General features: G+C 28.1%; 5 protein-coding genes across 6 annotated transcripts in view; 2 read left to right on the top strand and 3 right to left on the bottom strand.

The window, feature by feature from the left end:
• The window catches only part of LOC108553730 (protein Wnt-5b), a 12,520-nt gene extending 749 nt beyond the window's left edge, over positions 1-11,771 (top strand). The window contains exons 2-7 of the mRNA XM_017908752.1: positions 7,119-7,384; positions 8,210-8,390; positions 8,691-8,802; positions 9,023-9,125; positions 9,627-9,794; positions 11,584-11,771. Of these exons, the coding sequence (XP_017764241.1) occupies positions 7,119-7,384; positions 8,210-8,390; positions 8,691-8,802; positions 9,023-9,125; positions 9,627-9,794; positions 11,584-11,771 (1,018 nt within the window). The remainder of the gene's footprint in view (positions 1-7,118; positions 7,385-8,209; positions 8,391-8,690; positions 8,803-9,022; positions 9,126-9,626; positions 9,795-11,583) is intronic.
• A 1,643-nt stretch (positions 11,772-13,414) lies between these two features.
• Positions 13,415-14,388, bottom strand: mRpL18 (mitochondrial ribosomal protein L18). Its single transcript, XM_017908747.1, has 3 exons — positions 14,201-14,388; positions 13,973-14,086; positions 13,415-13,649 (listed from the first exon to the last, which is right to left on the bottom strand). The coding sequence occupies exons 1-3, from the start codon at positions 14,374-14,376 to the stop codon at positions 13,415-13,417; spliced, it is 525 nt and encodes a 174-aa protein (XP_017764236.1). The 5' UTR covers positions 14,377-14,388.
• A 779-nt stretch (positions 14,389-15,167) lies between these two features.
• LOC108553718 (PHD finger protein 12) lies at positions 15,168-17,738 on the top strand. 2 transcript variants are annotated; one of them, XM_017908739.1, is made up of 5 exons: positions 15,168-15,328; positions 15,464-15,663; positions 15,917-16,191; positions 16,266-17,266; positions 17,348-17,738. In XM_017908739.1, exons 1-5 carry the CDS (start codon positions 15,281-15,283, stop codon positions 17,720-17,722), a joined length of 1,899 nt encoding a protein of 632 aa, XP_017764228.1. In that variant the 5' UTR covers positions 15,168-15,280; the 3' UTR covers positions 17,723-17,738. The 2 variants fall into 2 exon arrangements, with proteins under 2 accessions (XP_017764228.1, XP_017764229.1); XM_017908740.1 differs by having other exon boundaries at positions 16,269-17,266.
• Positions 17,739-17,897: 159 nt separating this feature from the next.
• On the bottom strand, positions 17,898-19,176 carry LOC108553725 (GPN-loop GTPase 3). Its single transcript, XM_017908746.1, has 3 exons — positions 18,969-19,176; positions 18,576-18,772; positions 17,898-18,501 (listed from the first exon to the last, which is right to left on the bottom strand). The coding sequence occupies exons 1-3, from the start codon at positions 19,011-19,013 to the stop codon at positions 17,898-17,900; spliced, it is 846 nt and encodes a 281-aa protein (XP_017764235.1). The 5' UTR covers positions 19,014-19,176.
• A 520-nt stretch (positions 19,177-19,696) lies between these two features.
• LOC108553722 (replication protein A 32 kDa subunit) lies at positions 19,697-20,605 on the bottom strand. The gene is made up of 2 exons (XM_017908744.1): positions 20,279-20,605; positions 19,697-20,187 (listed from the first exon to the last, which is right to left on the bottom strand). Exons 1-2 carry the CDS (start codon positions 20,535-20,537, stop codon positions 19,697-19,699), a joined length of 750 nt encoding a protein of 249 aa, XP_017764233.1. The 5' UTR covers positions 20,538-20,605.
• Positions 20,606-20,726: the final 121 nt, after the last annotated feature.

Raw genomic sequence — 20,726 nt, forward strand, 5'->3', positions numbered from 1 at the left:
AAATTAAAATTAATCTTGCAAACATAATATTTAAAAAGTATACTTATATCTTTATTAAGCATATATATTTATGGATTTATAAAAAATAAATTTCATTGACCAAAAATAATTAAAATAAAAATTAATCTTGCAAGCATAATATCTAAATATTAGGAACATTTTTCCATAATATGAAACATGAAATTCAGCTTCTCCTAAAGGAGTAATTCCACGTGAAATTCGTATCCTACGCAAAATTACCTAATTATTCGACGCAAACTTCAAGGAACAGATCGAAGAACACGGGTACGGGCTATCACGGCGATAATCGATAAATTAATATGTCTCGAAGAGAAAGGCACGGTACTCTACCCTCATCAAATTCCCGCAAAAATTGCCCACGCAACAACTGCCGTAATTTATAGCTCTTTGTATACAGCGAGACGAAATCGCGTCGTGGGAATACGATCGAGGGATTTTTCGTTGCATTTCTGCCCTCTCGTTCAGAATATACCCCTGCCCGATGACGGTGTGTCCAATCTCTGAATTGCCTTACTCGCCCCTAACTTCCTAACCCCTGCACGTCCATGACAAATCACTGAATAGCTCCGAGATCGCTACAGTTTTTCATCGCATGAAATTTCCATCGACAGCAGGAAGACCTTCATGCCTCGCTTCATAATTGGATTTTCGAGAATCGCCCAAGAATATGGTACTTTTGGGTCTACCCTCGGTGGAAATCATTATTTCAGCGTTTCTTTGTGTCCATAAATTCTTACGCTTTGAAAAAGTTCTCAGTCAGTTAGTGAAAAATGATCAATTCCGTTTGTAAAGAGAAAAATAAGATAAATTGAATAAAATTGTAACTTTACTATAAAGATTCTTTGACAGTATTGCGTGAAGTTACATTTAAGTTAATCAAGAGCTTTAAAGATCGATTCAGAGAAGATTTGATATTTGAAACGAGATTAGAAAGAAACAAGAAGAAAGAAAGAAATTTGAGAATTATCGAAGATTATGGTACTTTTGGGTCTACTCTCGGTGCGAATCATTATTTCAACGTTTCTTCACGTCCATAAATTCTTTCGCTTTGAAACACTTTAAATTGATTTAAATTAGTTTAAAATTATTGATTTTAATCTCATTTCTAAAGTCAAAAGATGACGCTAATAGATTTCGATCGCAGATAAATGGTCATCGGCCCTTCCTACCATTACAAAGACCTTTTCTAAATCTCTTTGCTATAAGCTTCTCCAATCACGAAAATGCCTAATCACAGGGGCGGAACTCATAGGATCTCTATAAAAGTTAATCCTTCTTATGTCTCTTATGAGCTTATGTCAAGGCATCGATGGATCTAATCTGACCATTTTAATTTTATCTTTACCACGGTCTAATCACAACTGAATTTTTAAAGGATTTTCCGATAAACTTTTACTAAATTAGTTCCAATATCTACAGATCTAAATTTATAAGAATTTTTTAACAACATATTCGATTTTTCTTTTTTTATCGTTTTTGTCATAAAATTTATAACGATATAAAATAAAGTATATTCAAAAAAGTAATAATAATATAATGTCTATTCTAATATGATTAAATAATAATTTATATACATACTAATTCAATATTAAATGTAAAAAACAAATATTAAATCTGAGAAAAGTTTCGTATGAATTTACAACACAAAATATAAGTAATCTTAGGGAATTTCCTTAAAGTATATTAACGAAGAAATATAATTATGCACAAAGTATTCACCATTTATACTTCAAACTCATCTCTGACATTTATATCTGTCTATAGCCTTACTAAAAGTATTGGAAAACATTTGGCCTATTGATATACTTTCTACCATTCTCATGAAGAATTTTTAGATGTAATTTTTCATTCATCATTTCTTAAACAATTTACTTTACCTATTTCAATCACCAAACACACTCATACCTGAATACTTGTTCCACTTACTATATAACAAACTTAAATTCCGCTATGACTTACGATTTTGCAAGAACAAATTGATTACACGATATATTTATCAACAACACAATACATAGCGTAATTTGCGTGGGGATACTTTACGTTCAACTTCTCATTTATTATAACTTAAGGGACCTATTTTACCTATTTTAACCGTCAATCACACTTACGTCTAAATATTTGTTCCAGTTACAGTATGTAATAAACACAAATCGCTCCATGTCTCACGATTTTACGAGAACAAGCTAATTACACGATATATCTGTCAACAATGTCACATACCCAGCGCAACTTGCAAGGAGATACTGTACATTCAACTTCTCATTCTCGTTCAGAATACATAACACATTTAATTTCTTTCACGACTTACGAGCTTAAAAGAATAAATTAATTAGATGATATATCTATTAAGTACAACATATAACATGATCTACGTAGAAACGCTTTAGATTCAACTTTTCATTTACCAATTTTTCAACACTCGTGCCTAGATATCTGTTCCATTCGGGATACAAAACGAATTGAAATTCTGCCGTGACTTACGATTTTACAGGGACAAATTAATTATACGATATATCAGTCGGGGACGCGATACGCGGCGTAACTTGCGCGGGGGTACACGCGCGATAAAGCAATTTCGTTTCAAAAATGCGCGTTACTCTCGCTAATCTACCCTCTGCTATCAACGTAACAACCCCTTAAGTTACGGCTAAGAGGCAAGTATCCAGATTAGATCCCGGACACATGGCGGTCGCATGTGTGTTGAAGTCCAGGGATGAACTGATTCACACCATGCCATACCCGGTGCATTATTTCTCCGTGAATTGCGGCGATATCGAAACGACCAGATTAAAGAGTGGCCTCCGAACATTTTTCTCGTCCCACGTGGAGAAGAAAGTGGTGTCATTGTTGACCACGGTCGCGATACTTTCCATCGGATTTTTATTTCCGTTCGCTCGATGTTAGACTAGAAATCGCCGAGGAATTCGTTCGATTCGCTTTAACATCAAGTCGAAAGCGTATATGTTCTCTTAATTGAATTTAAACCAAAATTGGTCATTTCAGACACATCCTCTACGAGCAAGCAGCTGCATGTTATTGAAATACAAAATGACTACGAAGTCATTTATATGAACTTCCTTTCATTGTTTTCCAGTATTTCACATATTTATGACTTGAACATAAACTTCTCCTTAAACTGTATTCCAGGGTATAAATTTTGTATAAACTTCATATATATTTCAGGCATAAATCTCCAAAAGAGTTTTAAACTCCTGCGTAAAGACCATTGAAGAATAGCTTGAGTACTTTAAGTAAAATATATTGCCAATCTAAATAATTTCCATTGAACGTAATTTTGAAAACAACGAAGAAATGTGTACTTTTAGTCGTATTAACGGGGAAATGTTCTCTATGGTAGACAATTTACTATTGCTAATAGTAATCATTATCTCAATCCTTCGTCTCTGCTAACGCTAAAATAATAGGAGACGATTACGTTACTCCTACGCAAAATAAAGTGGATACGATATACCTGAGCATTATGAAAGATAAAGTGTACATCAATGTCTAATATTTGTCAAAAAATTTGCTTATCGGAAAGAAAATATGGTTTAAAATAAATTTCGTTTAAAATCTGGTTTAAAACATTAAAAACAAACCACAATTTATATGTATGTGAATCACCTTACTCTATAGAGTAATCTGTTATTTATTAACAAAATTTATCTCATATAAATCATATTATTTTTAGATCATTCATAAAATCACCTATAAATCAATCTTAACAAAAACCATTATTTAGCGCTTTCTACTTACTATTCATGTTTTGATTATATCCAAGATTACGAAAGTATTTTGCATTTGTAGGAAACACGGTATCAGTTTATCAGATAAACACATAAGAATTGAAATTTTGATCTAGTTGCAAAGGAAAAGATAAACTAATAAATCTCAAGGAGATAATATCCTTGTGCTTCAGTATCTCCTAAAGTCCCAACAGCAATGTACTACAAAAGTATTGTACAGGTTTATTCAAAAAGAACTCGACAACATAACCTTTAATCTCATTTGATATACAGGATGCTCTATAAATAATAGAACAACCGAAATAGATACGATATTAGCTTTCAACCTACCTCTAATTAAAGCTGAAATAGTTCGACAAAGAGCAGTAAAGGCTTAAACAGACCCTATTTATTATACTCAAGATTAGAACTATCAAAGTGGTCAAAATTATATGTTTCGAATATTTTATTTCTACAATTTCGAAGAATATTTTGACAAAATTAATTTTGATTTCTATTCAAACAGAAGCATAATTATTCGTACCTATTTATTTTCGTCATGTCACTAGAATTATTATCATTTATGATAATTGTATATTATTTTAGTCAAAAATTATTATTATAATATGTATTTTACAAAGATGTTAACTGAGCATTTTTGCATTTAGTAACTCATCTTCTTTGTGTTATATGTAAATAGGTATAATGTACTTAGCTACTCGTTACATACATTGATAATTCTAGTATTAAGAGGACAGAATTGAAATTAGAACACCCGGTACATAAAACCATACGATTGCTGCTACAATCTTTTAAGAGACACGAGGCATTACTTTTTGGGACAGCACAGCCTACAGTGCCCCATGAATTTGCGTGGGTTGGATCCTTCGAAATATTATCGTTCCCCTTCCATGATTCCTGGCGTCATTGTTTTAGGGGAGTGCAAAGCTGATAATATATCACAGCCAAAACGTGTTCCGGAATATTAATGCAGTCTATTATGCACACCCTAGCGCGGTGCATCATGGGACGAAAGGTTTTGAGACCTTAATCCTTTAGGCATGTAACTCTGACATTTCGAGAAGAGCACGGTTGACGCGTAAACGTTCGATTAGCGACGACAGTATAGGCATCTTGCTTTATTTTTCGAATCCGTATCGGACTTGCGGTTGTAGTTGTAAAACCAGTTTCTCAGGCCGTTTCGTTAATATCATCCCGAGAAATTTGACTAATTACTATACAAGGTGAGGCACATGACGCGCGATGACTAGATATTTTCATTAATATTGACGATATCAAAAGATGTTTATGAAGAAAGGTGGAATATTTTGCTGAAGCAATTTTTTCATTTATTTGTCCAGATTGTCGAATAGGTCGACAATTGCATTTTTTTTTAGCATGACATAAAGGAGTATATTCTCTAAAAAATGTAAATTTTATAAAAAATATGAATTATATAAAGAACCAAGTTTTCTAAAAAATTTTGGAGAATTTTTGTAATATCATTTTTATAAAATTAATGTCTTATGTATGGTATTATAGGTTATTTAAATCCTTTAATATGGGTATTACCTATTTCTAATACTATGAAGTATTTCAAATTAATATTAAATTAAATTAGTAAATATTATTTAAATTACGTTATAATTATCTGATTCTTTTTTATCTTTCTTTCAATCTATTTATCAATCTAACTAACAGTTAATTAAATTATCCAAACTATAACTAAATATAATATTTAATTATAATTATATTTGTAAATTACAATTAAATAAATAAGAAATACATAATTGTATTTAATTATAAATATAATATTATTAAAATAAAACGAAGGCGAAATCGAATCGTCTTTCTAGATGATTTTTTTAATTTTATTAGTTACTCGAGAAATTAAATAGCTCATATTAATTTAAACAATTTTATATAGATCTGCGTCAAATGCAAACATAATAATTTCACACACGTGTAATAGTTCTCATTTATCTGTTTCGTTTACTTTTTCCAAACATTTATCAACGATTTCTTCAAACACTGTATGTTATATGCTATATGCTGAATACTATCACGGGCAACTTTCACCCCAGTAAAAGGGATTAGAGCAAAGAGAGAAACTGCAGTAAACAACAGCATGGAAACATCTGAGGTGTAATAATACAGTTTGCTTAACGTCGGAAACGATATCTCTTGTACCGACTTGTAAATCATGCTATCAAACACATTGTATAGGGTGATTCATGGAACTGGGACAAGCTTTTTTCCTTTATTGCACTTTTTTGGATTTTCAAAGTCGATTTTCTTAATAAAGAAGCTTCAAATGAAAAAATTTTATTCTTTATTTTCGATTTGTTTTTTCATTTAGAATCAACCCCTTCCCGGTTGTACTACCGTTACTGGGACACCGTGTATATATAGCTAATGTACAAACCTATGAACTTAAAGAATCTATGAACTTAAAACATAAATTATTTAACCCTTGTCATTACTTGCTTCTAACAACATTGCATTCCAAAATAACGAACACTACTATACGGCAGAACTTTCCTATTGTTTCCCACGCGTTTTGTCCATCAGTGTATTGCAATAGAAATCGCTAAAGCGCGCACATGTCGCACGCTCGATTAGCAATATTAGAGCATCCGAGTATATGCACCCATATCGTCGGTGAAACTTTTACGAGCGGCCGTTTCGAATTTCAGATTGGTAGCTCCGTTAGAGACCCCCTGACTTCTGTCCGTGACGGCGTCGTTCCATCATCTCGCTCGGTTGACTCACAAATGTGCCATTAAAAATCGGCGCGGAGAACCGTTCTTCGCCCACGACTTCTCTGCTCCGAATTTATATAATCGGCGTAACAAATCTGCGCAACTTGGACCGTATTTATGCACGCCTTTCGGAAAAAGAAGGGACTTCGCGTATTTAACGAAGGGTGGCTGAGATCGAGGCGTGTTTGGGGAGCATCGAATGGGCCCTCGTGTGAAACTTGTCATTTGTTAGGGTGGACTTTGATCGAGGTTTAATTCAAACTTACTGTCGTCGTAAAAGTCATATTGGAATTTACAAGTAACATGACATGTTATAGTAACTACTGTAAACGTTGAAAACACGAAGGATGAACATCTCATAAAAGTATACAATTTTTGGTCATTAAAGCGTTAACAAGAGAAGTTTCTTGTACTCGAGGAATATTCATATTTATTCCTGTAAGATCCAGAATCCATTAAACGTTGAAGGAACTAACAAGAATTAGCAAGAATTATTCGTTTATTTTATTACACACAGTTTTTGTTGTTTAAAGAATTTTCATCAGTTTTTTATGTTCAACTATATGTACCAAAGAATTTATTGAAATCTTATTCTATTTTATCGTTTCAGAAATGTCGGTTTGCAACATTTTCCACAACTGGAAACCGCTCAGATGATAGAAACCTACGATATAGCTGCGTCCAGCATTTGTCACGGGCTAAAGGGCCTTTCACAGGGCCAAGGGAAGCTATGTCAGCTGTCCGTTGATCATATGCCAAGTGTGGCGAAGGGTGCAAAATTTGGTATTCTTGAATGTCAGCACCAATTCCATGATCGAAGATGGAATTGCTCCACAGTCTCGGATGAGTCCGTCTTTGGACCTATGCTCAGAATAGGTAAACCCTTTTTATATAGAGCAAAAAACTACTGAATTATTTATCAAAAAAGGAAGAAATTTCTGATAAGGGAGATTAATAGAATATACCAAAGAAGAAATTGTCGTCAGATGATCTTCCCAAAATATTTACTAAGAGATACGTAACGATACGATGATTTCATTAATGTAAACCATAGATAGTCGCTAATAAACAGTTCGAGGGAGATCAAACGTATCAATTTCACGAGAGAAATCTTTTTTATTTCAATTTCATCGTAGATGTGTTTAAATCAACGATAAAGATTTTTGTACAACTCTTCGATTAATCTGTTTTAATTAAATAATTTGATAATTTAGCTGAATGTTATAATTAATGTTCAAGTGATTTACAATCTCCTTAAAATGTGTGATATAATGTTATTTTGATGAATAAATCTTAAATTTGTACGATGTTCACAAATACGTAAAAATTATAAAGATTACTATTAATTGAATTCTTTTTTCCTATGAAGAATGAAGACTAAACTAATATAATTCCTATATATATTTTTATACTGCAAATTATATAGAAAACGACATATGATTTCAGATCAACCCTTTCGTATCGATGAAATATTTTGTACCTTTTAAGAAATGCAAAGAAATTAACTATGTTAAACACAGAATATATTATATTTTGAAAAATATGTTTTTTTTTACTTTTCCTTTGCACTAAATATTAAATGTGTATATACTGAATATAATATTGAAAGACACAAGCAAGATGTTCCATTCAAAAAATTACTTGGACGATTATTAAACACCTATTATACGCAATATATGTGTATAATTATTTTCTTTACAGCCAGCAGAGAAACTGCGTTCGTTCATGCAATCACAGCTGCAGGAGTGGTATACTCGATTAGTCGATCCTGCAGAGATGGACAATTATCCTCGTGTGGATGTTCTAGAAGCAGTAGACCCAGGGATTTGAAACGAGATTGGATTTGGGGTGGCTGTGGAGATAATCTCGAATACGGTTACAAGTAAACGTTACAAATTTTATCTTTATTAAGTTTTGGAATTTGTACTTAATTCTACACAATTATACTGCAAATTGTATTGAATTTTTTATACCTTTCTCTCATCCTTAAGCATAACAATATTAATTTTTTTATTATACAAAGATTATTGCAATATCAATAATTTGAATTAGTATATGATTAGATTTTAGTATGTTTAGTATGTTTCAATTTATTAATATATCTAATATATATAATATGTTCAAATTTATTAATATTTTTGGTTTATATAAATTACATAATATACCAATTTTACCTTCTTAGATTCACACAAGCATTCGTCGATGTGAAGGAACGTGAACGCAGCTTTAAAAGAGGTAGCAGAGAACAAGGAAGAAGCCTGATGAATCTTCATAACAATGAAGCCGGTCGTAGAGTAAATATGATTTCTAATTTTTATTACATAATTAGAAAAATAAATTGATTGTAAATGTATGATATTATGTACGCGCGCGCACGCACGTGCGTGTGTGTGTTACTAAAAAAAAAAGAAACTAATGAATAATACGAATATATGGAATAATTAGTAAATTATTATACATATCAAATAGTCATAATTAATTATTGAATTATTAAATTAATAACTTTTTTCAAAGGCTGTAATAAAACGATCCAAAGTAACGTGCAAGTGCCACGGTGTTTCTGGAAGTTGTAGTTTAATTACATGCTGGCAGCAACTTGCTTCCTTTCGAGAAATTGGTACGTCTTTTTAACATAATTATTTTTAATATTACAATAATCTGAATTGAAATTATTTATAAATTATATAATGGAACAATATTAAGAAATATAATATTATAAGTATTAAATACATTCCTTACGATATCTTATTTATATTCTAAAAAGTTTCATATTATATCCTTCATCTATATATTACTATCTATATATTACCTATATGCTTATACAACAATTCTTAATTCTTAAATGAAAAATAAGTGATTATATTTTGTCCCCATCAATTATAATGCATTGGATTTTTCGATAAAAATGTGTCCAGACGTAATTAAATTCAATAATTAAAATTTTTAACAAATTTACATATGACTCAAGTTGAGATTAATTTTTATGTAAAGAATCTTAGCCATTTGCCAATAACAATTTCATAAATATCTAGCGAAAAACATAATTTAATGTTCTATTGGTGAATTACGCACTGAGTACTTACAATTGTGAGTTCAAAAATTACACTTCATTTTACAGGTGATTTTCTATTAGATAAATACGACGGAGCAACAGAGGTCAGAGTGAATAGACGTGGTCGTCTATCTATGCGAGATCCAAGATTTTCATTACCTACAGCCAATGATCTAGTTTATTTAGATGACTCCCCAAACTATTGCCTTCCTAATGAAACACTTGGGTCATTAGGTAAAAACTTTTATTAAAAACAAAATGTAAAAATTATTTATTGGTGAAATTAGAAGAAAGTATTTGTTTAAATCTAAATAAAATTTTTAATTTCATCGTAAAAATATTAATATATAATTCTAGCATTAAGAAAACATAAAATTATAATCAACTGATAATTTATTAATCCTTAAACTCCAATTACATTTATTAATTTATCCAAGGTTATATCAGTTTGATTAAGTAAATGTCGTTTCATTTATTTCTTTCGTCGATTTTCAAAAGTGTCAAATAAAAGGTATACAATGCTATGCTTAAAAAAATTTCTTTGTTAAAAAAAATAACTAATGCTTATTAGGTACACATAAGATTCACACAAGCATTCGTCGATGTGAAGGAACGTGAACGCAGCTTTAAAAGAGGTAGCAGAGAACAAGGAAGAAGCCTGATGAATCTTCATAACAATGAAGCCGGTCGTAGAGTAAATATGATTTCTAATTTTTATTACATAATTAGAAAAATAAATTGATTGTAAATGTATGATATTATGTACGCGCGCGCACGCACGTGCGTGTGTGTGTTACTAAAAAAAAAAGAAACTAATGAATAATACGAATATATGGAATAATTAGTAAATTATTATACATATCAAATAGTCATAATTAATTATTGAATTATTAAATTAATAACTTTTTTCAAAGGCTGTAATAAAACGATCCAAAGTAACGTGCAAGTGCCACGGTGTTTCTGGAAGTTGTAGTTTAATTACATGCTGGCAGCAACTTGCTTCCTTTCGAGAAATTGGTACGTCTTTTTAACATAATTATTTTTAATATTACAATAATCTGAATTGAAATTATTTATAAATTATATAATGGAACAATATTAAGAAATATAATATTATAAGTATTAAATACATTCCTTACGATATCTTATTTATATTCTAAAAAGTTTCATATTATATCCTTCATCTATATATTACTATCTATATATTACCTATATGCTTATACAACAATTCTTAATTCTTAAATGAAAAATAAGTGATTATATTTTGTCCCCATCAATTATAATGCATTGGATTTTTCGATAAAAATGTGTCCAGACGTAATTAAATTCAATAATTAAAATTTTTAACAAATTTACATATGACTCAAGTTGAGATTAATTTTTATGTAAAGAATCTTAGCCATTTGCCAATAACAATTTCATAAATATCTAGCGAAAAACATAATTTAATGTTCTATTGGTGAATTACGCACTGAGTACTTACAATTGTGAGTTCAAAAATTACACTTCATTTTACAGGTGATTTTCTATTAGATAAATACGACGGAGCAACAGAGGTCAGAGTGAATAGACGTGGTCGTCTATCTATGCGAGATCCAAGATTTTCATTACCTACAGCCAATGATCTAGTTTATTTAGATGACTCCCCAAACTATTGCCTTCCTAATGAAACACTTGGGTCATTAGGTAAAAACTTTTATTAAAAACAAAATGTAAAAATTATTTATTGGTGAAATTAGAAGAAAGTATTTGTTTAAATCTAAATAAAATTTTTAATTTCATCGTAAAAATATTAATATATAATTCTAGCATTAAGAAAACATAAAATTATAATCAACTGATAATTTATTAATCCTTAAACTCCAATTACATTTATTAATTTATCCAAGGTTATATCAGTTTGATTAAGTAAATGTCGTTTCATTTATTTCTTTCGTCGATTTTCAAAAGTGTCAAATAAAAGGTATACAATGCTATGCTTAAAAAAATTTCTTTGTTAAAAAAAATAACTAATGCTTATTAGGTACACATGGAAGAATTTGCAACAGGACATCATCTGGCATGGATGGATGTAATCTCCTTTGCTGCGGTAGAGGTTACAACACACAAAAATCAACCGTCAGAGAAAGATGCGAGTGCAAATTTCATTGGTGTTGCTTTGTTGAATGCAAAACTTGTGTTAAAAGCATAGATATTCATACGTGCAAATAAAATTTAAATTAATCATATTTAATACTCTCAGAAGAGAAATTTACCTTTTGTGATACAATTCTTGTATTTCAAATAGACATAAATTATTAAGAAATGTCAGACTGTGTACATATACACTTCTTAAAATTATAACAATACTTTAGTGAAATACTTTAACAGAATGCTTATTTTATCATTATTTAAAAAATGTTGTATATCTATCTTAAAAATATATACATTTATTTGATATTTTAAGGTATAAATTTTTTAATTTTTTAATGAAAATTGAGTATTTTCATTTAATTGAATACAAATTTTTAAAATTTTAATAAGTAAACAATTAAAATAATTTCTTTATATCTCAAAATTTATGAGTTATCACTGTCATATTATTAATATAAAAAATTCAAAGTCAATTTTTTAAACTGAAGTATTATTGAAGTCATGTTTATGATTTAATATAAATTTACTTTTATATATAGTGCAGGATTTTCCATAAGTCTCAAGTTTCAATAAATATAAAAATATTTTACAGAATTCAATAAAAAAAAAAGAAAATATAGACAAAAGTTATAAATTTCTATTTAGTTATTCATACAGCTAAAACATAAATGACATTTTCTTAACAACATTAATTGAAGACATATACCCTTTATAATAGTTCATAAATAATCTGAATTTGTATATAACAAAATTTAATTAATGTAAACCAAAAAGATAAGTGAGAAAAGAAGATAGTTGTTTCCAAGAAACTGTTTCTCATATTATTATAATAAGTTTCATAGATATTAAATTTTGCTCATATTTTCCTGTAATAATATAAATAAAATATTTGATCAGTATAGTAATATCTATATATAAATTTTATAGAAATTAGATATTTATTACACAGAAAAATTTTGAAGTTGCTCACTGAATTAAATGATAAATATATAAAATGTATACACAAAAATTTGTCATACTAATTTACATCTATGTATTCAATATAGATAATTGCTTCAACCAAATTAAGCTTCATAAATAACTCACGATCTATTATTTTATAAATTAAAAAGACAAAAACTCTAAAAGGGCACCATATTTTAATACCATTATCAATACAGTATTATATTTATGCAGAAATATTTTTACTAAAACAAAACAAACCAGCTTAACATGTAATATTGCTATTATTTTGTGGCTATTAATGTAATAATGGTAAATCCTGCACAATAATATTTAATATTATTGAGCACTATAGATTTATTGTATTTGTCATAAATTAAACTTTATTTAATATTAATATTATTATTATTTATTGCTATCTTTGTATACTGTATGCTGTAAAAATTTTCACATTTCAATTAAAACAAATGCTTAAATAATAAAAATAAATAATGCTAAAACAAAACGGATATTTTTAAGTATCCCTCCTCAAATTTTTTTCCCTAACATTAAAAAATCAATAACAAAAATTTTTTAATAACAGAATTTAAAAAACAAAAATATAAAAAATTAATGTAGTGCTTTATCCTACTACAGAAATTAAAAAATATAAAATACATAAAATTACTTAATTACGATTAATATATATACATACAAGTGTCATAACTTACATTTATTGTTACTGTGTTATGTAACTATATAAACTTTAATATAATATTAAATTATACATATAACCAAAGCTATTCATGTATCTCCCATGGTTTCTCTGGACGATGCATGTACCCAGGTTTTGGATTTCTATAGACCTCTGGTTCTTGTAAGCAAACTCCATGTTTTGATAGTGTATCTACTAATAATTGACTTCTATCGCCAGTAATAATCGAATTATTAACATAAATTTCATATATACCACTTTCCAAGCAACGTTGAGCAAGTACTTGTGCTACAAATATAGCTGCTACGCTATCATTTGTGCTAAAAAAATAATTAACATAAGTTTCCTATTCTGAGCTTCAAAGTTAAGCTTAATCTTTAGGTTTAAGTTAAGTTCAATCTTTTTAATATTTCAACGAATTAATAAATTAATTTATTACATATTTTTAAATAATTATATAACTTATAATAATTACCTACAATATGATTCCATCATTAACATACTTTTAAATATTATTATTTTATAAAAATCATATAAGCTATCATGTTTATTTTTTAAATTAAATGAAAAAATTTAACATATTTATCATTACTTTCATTAACAGTTAAAGTGTCATACAACTAAATTAATAATGTATACAAACCTATATAACTGTTTTCTTATTCCCCATTCCTGACTCGATACTGTAATCACTGGACCATTTTCAAAATGACATATTTCTGCTCTAACAAACCGTTGAGAAAAACGTATATTCAACCTATATAAATTTTAATTATAAGTAGTAGAAAGATAAAGTATTAGATTAACAAAATATTAGAAAATAATATGAACTCGAGTAAATATCAATCGAATTATACTTATATTCTCTTACGTATGCCAGTATCCAACATCGAAATTATCAAGGGCATAACCTATAGGTTTTCTCGCAATTCTTAAACGTTCTAAATTTCGTGGATTCCGATTTATAATTTCTTTACAGTTTTTTATTAACTCTGCATTTCCATGCAATTGTCTTTTGATTAAATTGCTAATAGATGTTCGGAACATTTTATAGTTTTAATTATTATTATATAATTTATAAATATTTTACTAATTTTACCTACTCAAAACCAATGGAATTTACATATACGATTTCAGTTTATACCTCAAATTTTTTAAACACTTTAAGGCAATCACAAGTCATAAACAAGTAGATAGATAACTCTTCGAGTAATTCAATACGATAATATAATAAATAATATTTCTCGCAATCTTTATATGTTATTATTTAAGTTTAATTCAATTCATTATAAAGAGTTATTATAATAGTACGAGCACAAAATATTACGTATTAATAGTTAATTGATACAATTTATTACAACTTAAATTCTAAATAAATCTATTTAATTAATTCAAACATTTAATATTTATATTTATTTAAAGGATACTACTTTTTTATTAATATCGATTTTATTATAATATGTATGAATAATATTATCCTATAATAAACAAAAATAAATTGAGAATATTAAATAACATTGTATTTCAATTGAATCACAAATTTACATCACAGTGTTTAATACAAAAATGTATTCCTTTGAATAAAATTCATATAACAACAATATATTATGTGTATAATTAGTCTAAAAATGTAGATTACTCAACAAATCAATGATAAATATAACAATTTACTATGACTACCTAAATAAGTATGACTACAAAATAATAAATAATAATTTAAATAAATTTTCATAAAAATTTTGAACTTCCATACAGAGGACAGCACAATCTGTAGTATCTTGTAAAAGAGTAAAGTCTAGAAATCTAATATTTTGTTTTTCTAAGTTTTAAACATAACCAACTTAAATGTGAAAAATCTATGATTCATAATTCTAAAATTTACAATTAAACAAGTATTTCATGGCAGTAGTAAAATTTATTATATCTTGGAGAACTAAAAATTAGTTTCGAAATGGGTACTGTAGAATATGGCTTTCCAATGATTGGTGGTTTAATGCCAGTAAGTACAAAAAAAATATAATTAATTTATAGATGAAAAATGATATTTTATTAATTATATTATATATTTTATATATTTTAATATATTTATATATTTTAAATATCTACCTCTTATTATTAATCGTTTCATTGTTAGCAAATTCAAGCTCTTATAGCACCACCTGTATCAGAAGATTCTAAAACAGCCAAAAATAAAAAAGACAAAGAAGAAAAAAAGCATCCATATTTTAAAAGAAGAGGACGTGGCCACAATCATGATATTTGTGATGCTTGTCGAGATGGAGGAGAACTCATATGTTGTGACAAATGCCCTGCGTCATATCATTTACAATGCCAGTGAGTTTAGATATTTTGAAATGAGATGGAATAAATTCAATTTTTCTCATATTATTTCTATGTTTCTAAAAAAATTATTAAGTCAGATTTTCTATTATCAAATTAAAGTTTTATATAATTTTGGAATGATAAAAATTGTTAAATGATTATGTATATAGTATATATATACATATATAATGTGTATAATAATGTAATATATATATATATATACATATATGTATATATGTATGTATGTATATATAATCATTTACAGTTATCCAGCTGTGGATCCAGCAGATATTCCTAATGGAGAATGGTTGTGTTATGCATGTCGATGTGCATCAAAAAGAAATCTTCTAGATAATAAAGGAAATGAGAAAAATAAGAAAAAATCTGCATTAGAGGTGCTAGCTTTAGCAGCATCTTTAGTTAATCCTAGAGAATTTGAATTACCTAAAGAATTGCAACTACCAATTATGTTTCCTGGTAGTAATAAAGTAGATTATGTTTCAGGTAGAAGAGGAAAACAACAAAGTGGAAGTAATAATGGTATGTATTATTTAATTTTTTATACAGCTACACTATATAGAGTATTTTTAACTAACTATATGTCTTTTTTTTAGTAGGGAAAAGTCATTGTTTAGATAATAATTTAATGGTACCTTTACCAGCACGCTTGTGCTTTGAATGTGGCCGTAGTTGCAGGAAAGCACCATTAATTGCATGTGATTATTGTCCATTATATTTTCATCAAGACTGTTTGGATCCACCACTCACTGCTTTTCCTATTGGAAGATGGATGTGTCCCAATCATCCAAATCATTTCATAGATCAGAATCTATTAACTTCTTGTAGAGTAACAGAACGAATTAAACTTTGGGACAAATATGCCAATCAGCGTATAGATCAACATGCAGTGAAATTGGATTTTTTACGTAAAGCACGTGCAGCAAATCCACTTTTTCGTACAAAGGTTAAATTAGAAGGCAGAACAAGAGTAAAAGTACCCTGTTCTGTGAAATATCATTATGAACATCCACCAGAATTAGATCCTATACAATTTTATCATGATGCTGTTGTAAGACCAGTAATTAAAAATATTAAAACACAAGATGTAGAAAATAATGATAACAAACCTCCTAAAATGGAAAATACAGAAGTACAGAAATTGGAAGAATCAATGGAAATAGATAAAGAAATTGATGAGAATAATGAAATAAAAGAGGAAAGTAATCAAGAAGAAAAACACGAGGAAAAAGTAGAACAAAAGGATGTAACTGAAAGTAAATGTACTGATGATAATAGTATCGAATATTATGCAGAACGATTTGGTTATGATATAAAAGAAGGTATACAATTACTTGAAAGACCAGTTTTGGAGGCATTAGCATTACAAAGATTAGAACAAATATTAGATCCTGATGGAGAAAATTTTGACACAATTAATTGTCAGATGACAGCTAGGGCAGCACTATTTTCATTAAACCACAAACCTAAACCACCAGCTTTTATGATACATAAAACATTAACTATTGGAAGTGGCCCAAATTGTGATTTAATTTTATCTAATTATGGTAATTGTAGTTTTACATCTTCAAAACATGCTATTATTTTCTTTGATGAGGTAATAATAAATATTTTTATATTATCATTAAATGCTATAAGAAAGAGTATTATTTGAATTATTTATATTTTCTGTTTACAGAGTACCAAACGTTATGAATTATTAAACTACAGTGAATATGGAACAATAGTTGACAATGTACTTTATTCTTGTAACTATACAGGTGTGATAGAACAAGTAAAAGAAGAATCTGATGACAAATTACATTCACTAACTAAGGAACAAGAAACAACAGAAGCAGTGAAGGCTATTATCAAGGAAAAAGTTTTATCTGAAGAACAAATAGAGAATGAAAGCGTATTATGTAAATGTAATGTGACAAGATTTGAGTCGAGAAATAAAGATCAATTAGAAGAAGGGTGGGAAGGAAGTGCTATTGTTGCTCATGGTTCAACATTGGCATTTGGATGTCTAATGTTTGTATTTAATACGATAAATGCACACTTAGAACGCTGAATCCTTATAATGTAAATATTCCATCACTTCCATGTATAGATATTTTCATAAAATAACAGTAATTAAATTAATGAAATAAATCTTTTTATTTTATCTTATTTCCATCTCATTGGTATTAAAGAAATTGATTTTAAAAAAATGTTTTATAAAAATACTTTATTGAGTAAAACTATTTTTATGTATTTGAATCATAGTTTATATCATTATCATCATCCTCAATAGGTTCATCAAAATCTTGAATCTTAACATCAGCATCTTCTCCATATTGAATAATATTATCAATTGTCAGTTTAATATCTGCTATACTTTCTTCATTTTTTATATTTAATGGATAAAAACGGACTAAACTATAGTCTTCTATAAGCCTTCCTATTGCTTCTGTGAGATTCCTATATTTTTCATTCCAAGAATTTTCCTCCATGTCTGTTAATAAACTATGTGGATCAGGTTCTAAATATTTGTCTAATTGCTTCTTCGCACTTTTTGACAATAAATCCATCTTACTAAGGATATTAACATGTGGTAATTCTAAATTGATCATCACACTAAGTGCAGCCATTGTACCTGACAGAAATTTTGATCCATCAACCATGAATTGACTATCTATTAAAAATACTCCACATATACGAAAATTAATATTTTGTAACATTATTATTAACTGACGAATAACTGTCATATGCGTATATAGTTCTATTTGACCTGGACAATCAAAAATAATGTAGTCATCATCTACATCACCTAATTTTTCTTCTAACCACAATGAGTTTTCTAGTAAATACCTACAAATAAAATTTTATGATAAATGTAACTTTCATCCTAGTCCTTATATATGAAATCTATTCCATAAACTTACTCCATACAAAATACAAGACCACCATTAGGTCCAAATCGTAATTCATCATCTTCCATAGCATCGTCCAATTGAATCAATTCCCTTATATCAACTAGGGGTTCATAATCAAAATATTCTGCTGCTGGATCCAAATTTACTACTTCGATTATTTTTCTTTCACTTGCTGCTTGTTGTTGCATAACAGAACAATATGTGGACTATGTAAAAATATAATTATACATTAATTTATAATATAAAATATACCGAATAAAAAACTACATAAATTATTTAATATTATATTAATGTCATCATGAAACCATGTTTCATGTCATATTTCAAAAACTGTAATTGCATTATTTATTTATGTTTTAATAATCGTAAGTTTAAAGATAGAAAAAAAAGTAAATACAATACCTTTCCACTACCGGCTGGTCCCATTACCAATTGCGCATATCTCATTTTGTCCTTTTATTTTTTTATTAATATCATTCGAATTAAATTAAATAAATTTACGTGTTCAAATTTTTGGAAGTCAGTATTCCACACCCAGTATTCCACGATTTAAGGTTATCAAACTTGTTTTAAGTAACAAAAAGTTTGTGTTTAGGTTAGGTTTCCTATAGTTTGTTCAAAGGTAATTTTTACAATGGAAGAAAATTTTGTGATAGAAACAGTTATATTTTACTACTTTCCTTAATAAAAAGAAGATTATAAATTTTTATAGATTAAAATATTATGTTAAATTATAAAAAGATTAAAATATAAAATTATTAATGGTTGTAGTTAGATACCTTCATATTTTTTGTTATGAATATGCTATCAATAAGGTTATAAAATATTATGAAAGTAAAACAATTCTTTTAAATTTTCAATAACAAATGTATAGAAAATATACTATTTAAATCCATTGATGTATTCTTTTTTTAAATAATATATCAATAAGAAAAGATTTTTTTCAATACATTTATTATATCATAAAAAAAATGTATAATACTTAAGAATATTAATACATGTGTAAATGTATAATACAAAAATATTGTGCAGTTGTATATTACATATGCAGCTTCTTAATCCACTATCAAAAATTAGAAGAAATGTAATAAATACATAGAAATCTAAATCTTATGCTAATTTATACACTTTTAAGTTGTTTTAAAATGATCATCTGTACTTGTAGTATATATATGACCTTCAGAAACTAAAAAATCTAAAATATTATCTACTTCACGTAAAATTCTACTTGGTACATTTGTTTTGATATCAGATCTTTCAATACCAGATTCAGTATCATTCTGTGCATGAATAATTTTATAAACTATGGTCTGATCTGCTGTCATACCATAATAAGGAGAATTTTCATCTGGTATTTCATTTGCTGCACTTTCACATCTTTGGTGTCCTATTTCTGTTTTCATTGTCATTGCTTTAGCCTTTAATGTGGCATAAGTAACTTCAAGAATATGATTTGTTAACTCATTTAAATTTTGTAGTGACCACATTCGTAAAATTAAAACATGTCGCTTATCATTTTGTTCTCTGAGTAAACCAAGTATACGAACATATGTATTCATTTCTATTGTACGGTCTGATTCTTTCTTATCCGCTTCCAACCACTTAAGTGCAGTAATGGTACCTAAATATATTAATAAACCGAACAAAAAAAATGTTTAAACCCAAAGGAAAAATAAAAAACAAAACAGAAATAAATATTAATTAAATTAAACCTGTTTCATCTTCAATATCGTATGATATTTTCGTTGCTGTTTCTTCAACATTACGTACTATTCCAATTATTACAAACATACGCGCTGGAATGTCCCACAGTTTTACGTCTTCAGTACTAGGAGTAGAAAGTAAATGTTTTATCATAAAAGGGACAATAGTTTGAACTCTTCGCATTTTTCCATCATCTTGATCTTTACGACTACTATCCAAAAATCCACCTTCAGAAGTTATACTAGTATCCAAATTTGATGACCACATGTCTCGATATTTAATTGATTAAATAAGTACTTTCAATAAAATTATAAGGTTTGTGCTATCAAAGTTAAGTAACAGGTGAATATCGAAAATGCCACTAAAAATTAGACAATTTACGCGTGACGTACAATCATAACTTATATAAATACTAGATTCGTAACGAAATAAAGATGAAAGTACATTATGAAAAAA

This window comes from Eufriesea mexicana, unplaced genomic scaffold (genome assembly GCF_001483705.2).
Source record: "Eufriesea mexicana isolate 0111107269 unplaced genomic scaffold, ASM148370v2 scaffold12690, whole genome shotgun sequence".
Classification (NCBI taxonomy): domain Eukaryota; kingdom Metazoa; phylum Arthropoda; class Insecta; order Hymenoptera; family Apidae; genus Eufriesea; species Eufriesea mexicana.

Bases quoted from the DNA above. Each gene is read 5' to 3' on its own strand.
- mRpL18 (XM_017908747.1), bottom strand. From the start codon at position 14,376: ATGTTCCGAACATCTATTAGCAATTTAATCAAAAGACAATTGCATGGA. The intron at 14,087-14,200 runs GTAAGAGAATAT...AAATTTATATAG, and splicing joins GATGTTGGATACTGGCATAC to GTTGAATATACGTTTTTCTC. The intron at 13,650-13,972 runs GTTTGTATACAT...TTATTTTTTTAG, and splicing joins ATAAGAAAACAGTTATATAG to CACAAATGATAGCGTAGCAG.
- LOC108553718 (XM_017908739.1), top strand. From the start codon at position 15,281: ATGGGTACTGTAGAATATGGCTTTCCAATGATTGGTGGTTTAATGCCA. The intron at 15,664-15,916 runs GTGAGTTTAGAT...AATCATTTACAG, and splicing joins TCATATCATTTACAATGCCA to TTATCCAGCTGTGGATCCAG. The intron at 17,267-17,347 runs GTAATAATAAAT...TTCTGTTTACAG, and splicing joins CTATTATTTTCTTTGATGAG to AGTACCAAACGTTATGAATT.
- LOC108553725 (XM_017908746.1), bottom strand. From the start codon at position 19,013: ATGAGATATGCGCAATTGGTAATGGGACCAGCCGGTAGTGGAAAG. The intron at 18,773-18,968 runs GTATTGTATTTA...ATTTTTACATAG, and splicing joins GACCAGCCGGTAGTGGAAAG to TCCACATATTGTTCTGTTAT. The intron at 18,502-18,575 runs GTAAGTTTATGG...TTTTATTTGTAG, and splicing joins GGTCTTGTATTTTGTATGGA to GTATTTACTAGAAAACTCAT.
- LOC108553722 (XM_017908744.1), bottom strand. From the start codon at position 20,537: ATGTGGTCATCAAATTTGGATACTAGTATAACTTCTGAAGGTGGATTT. The intron at 20,188-20,278 runs GTTTAATTTAAT...TAATATATTTAG, and splicing joins CGATATTGAAGATGAAACAG to GTACCATTACTGCACTTAAG.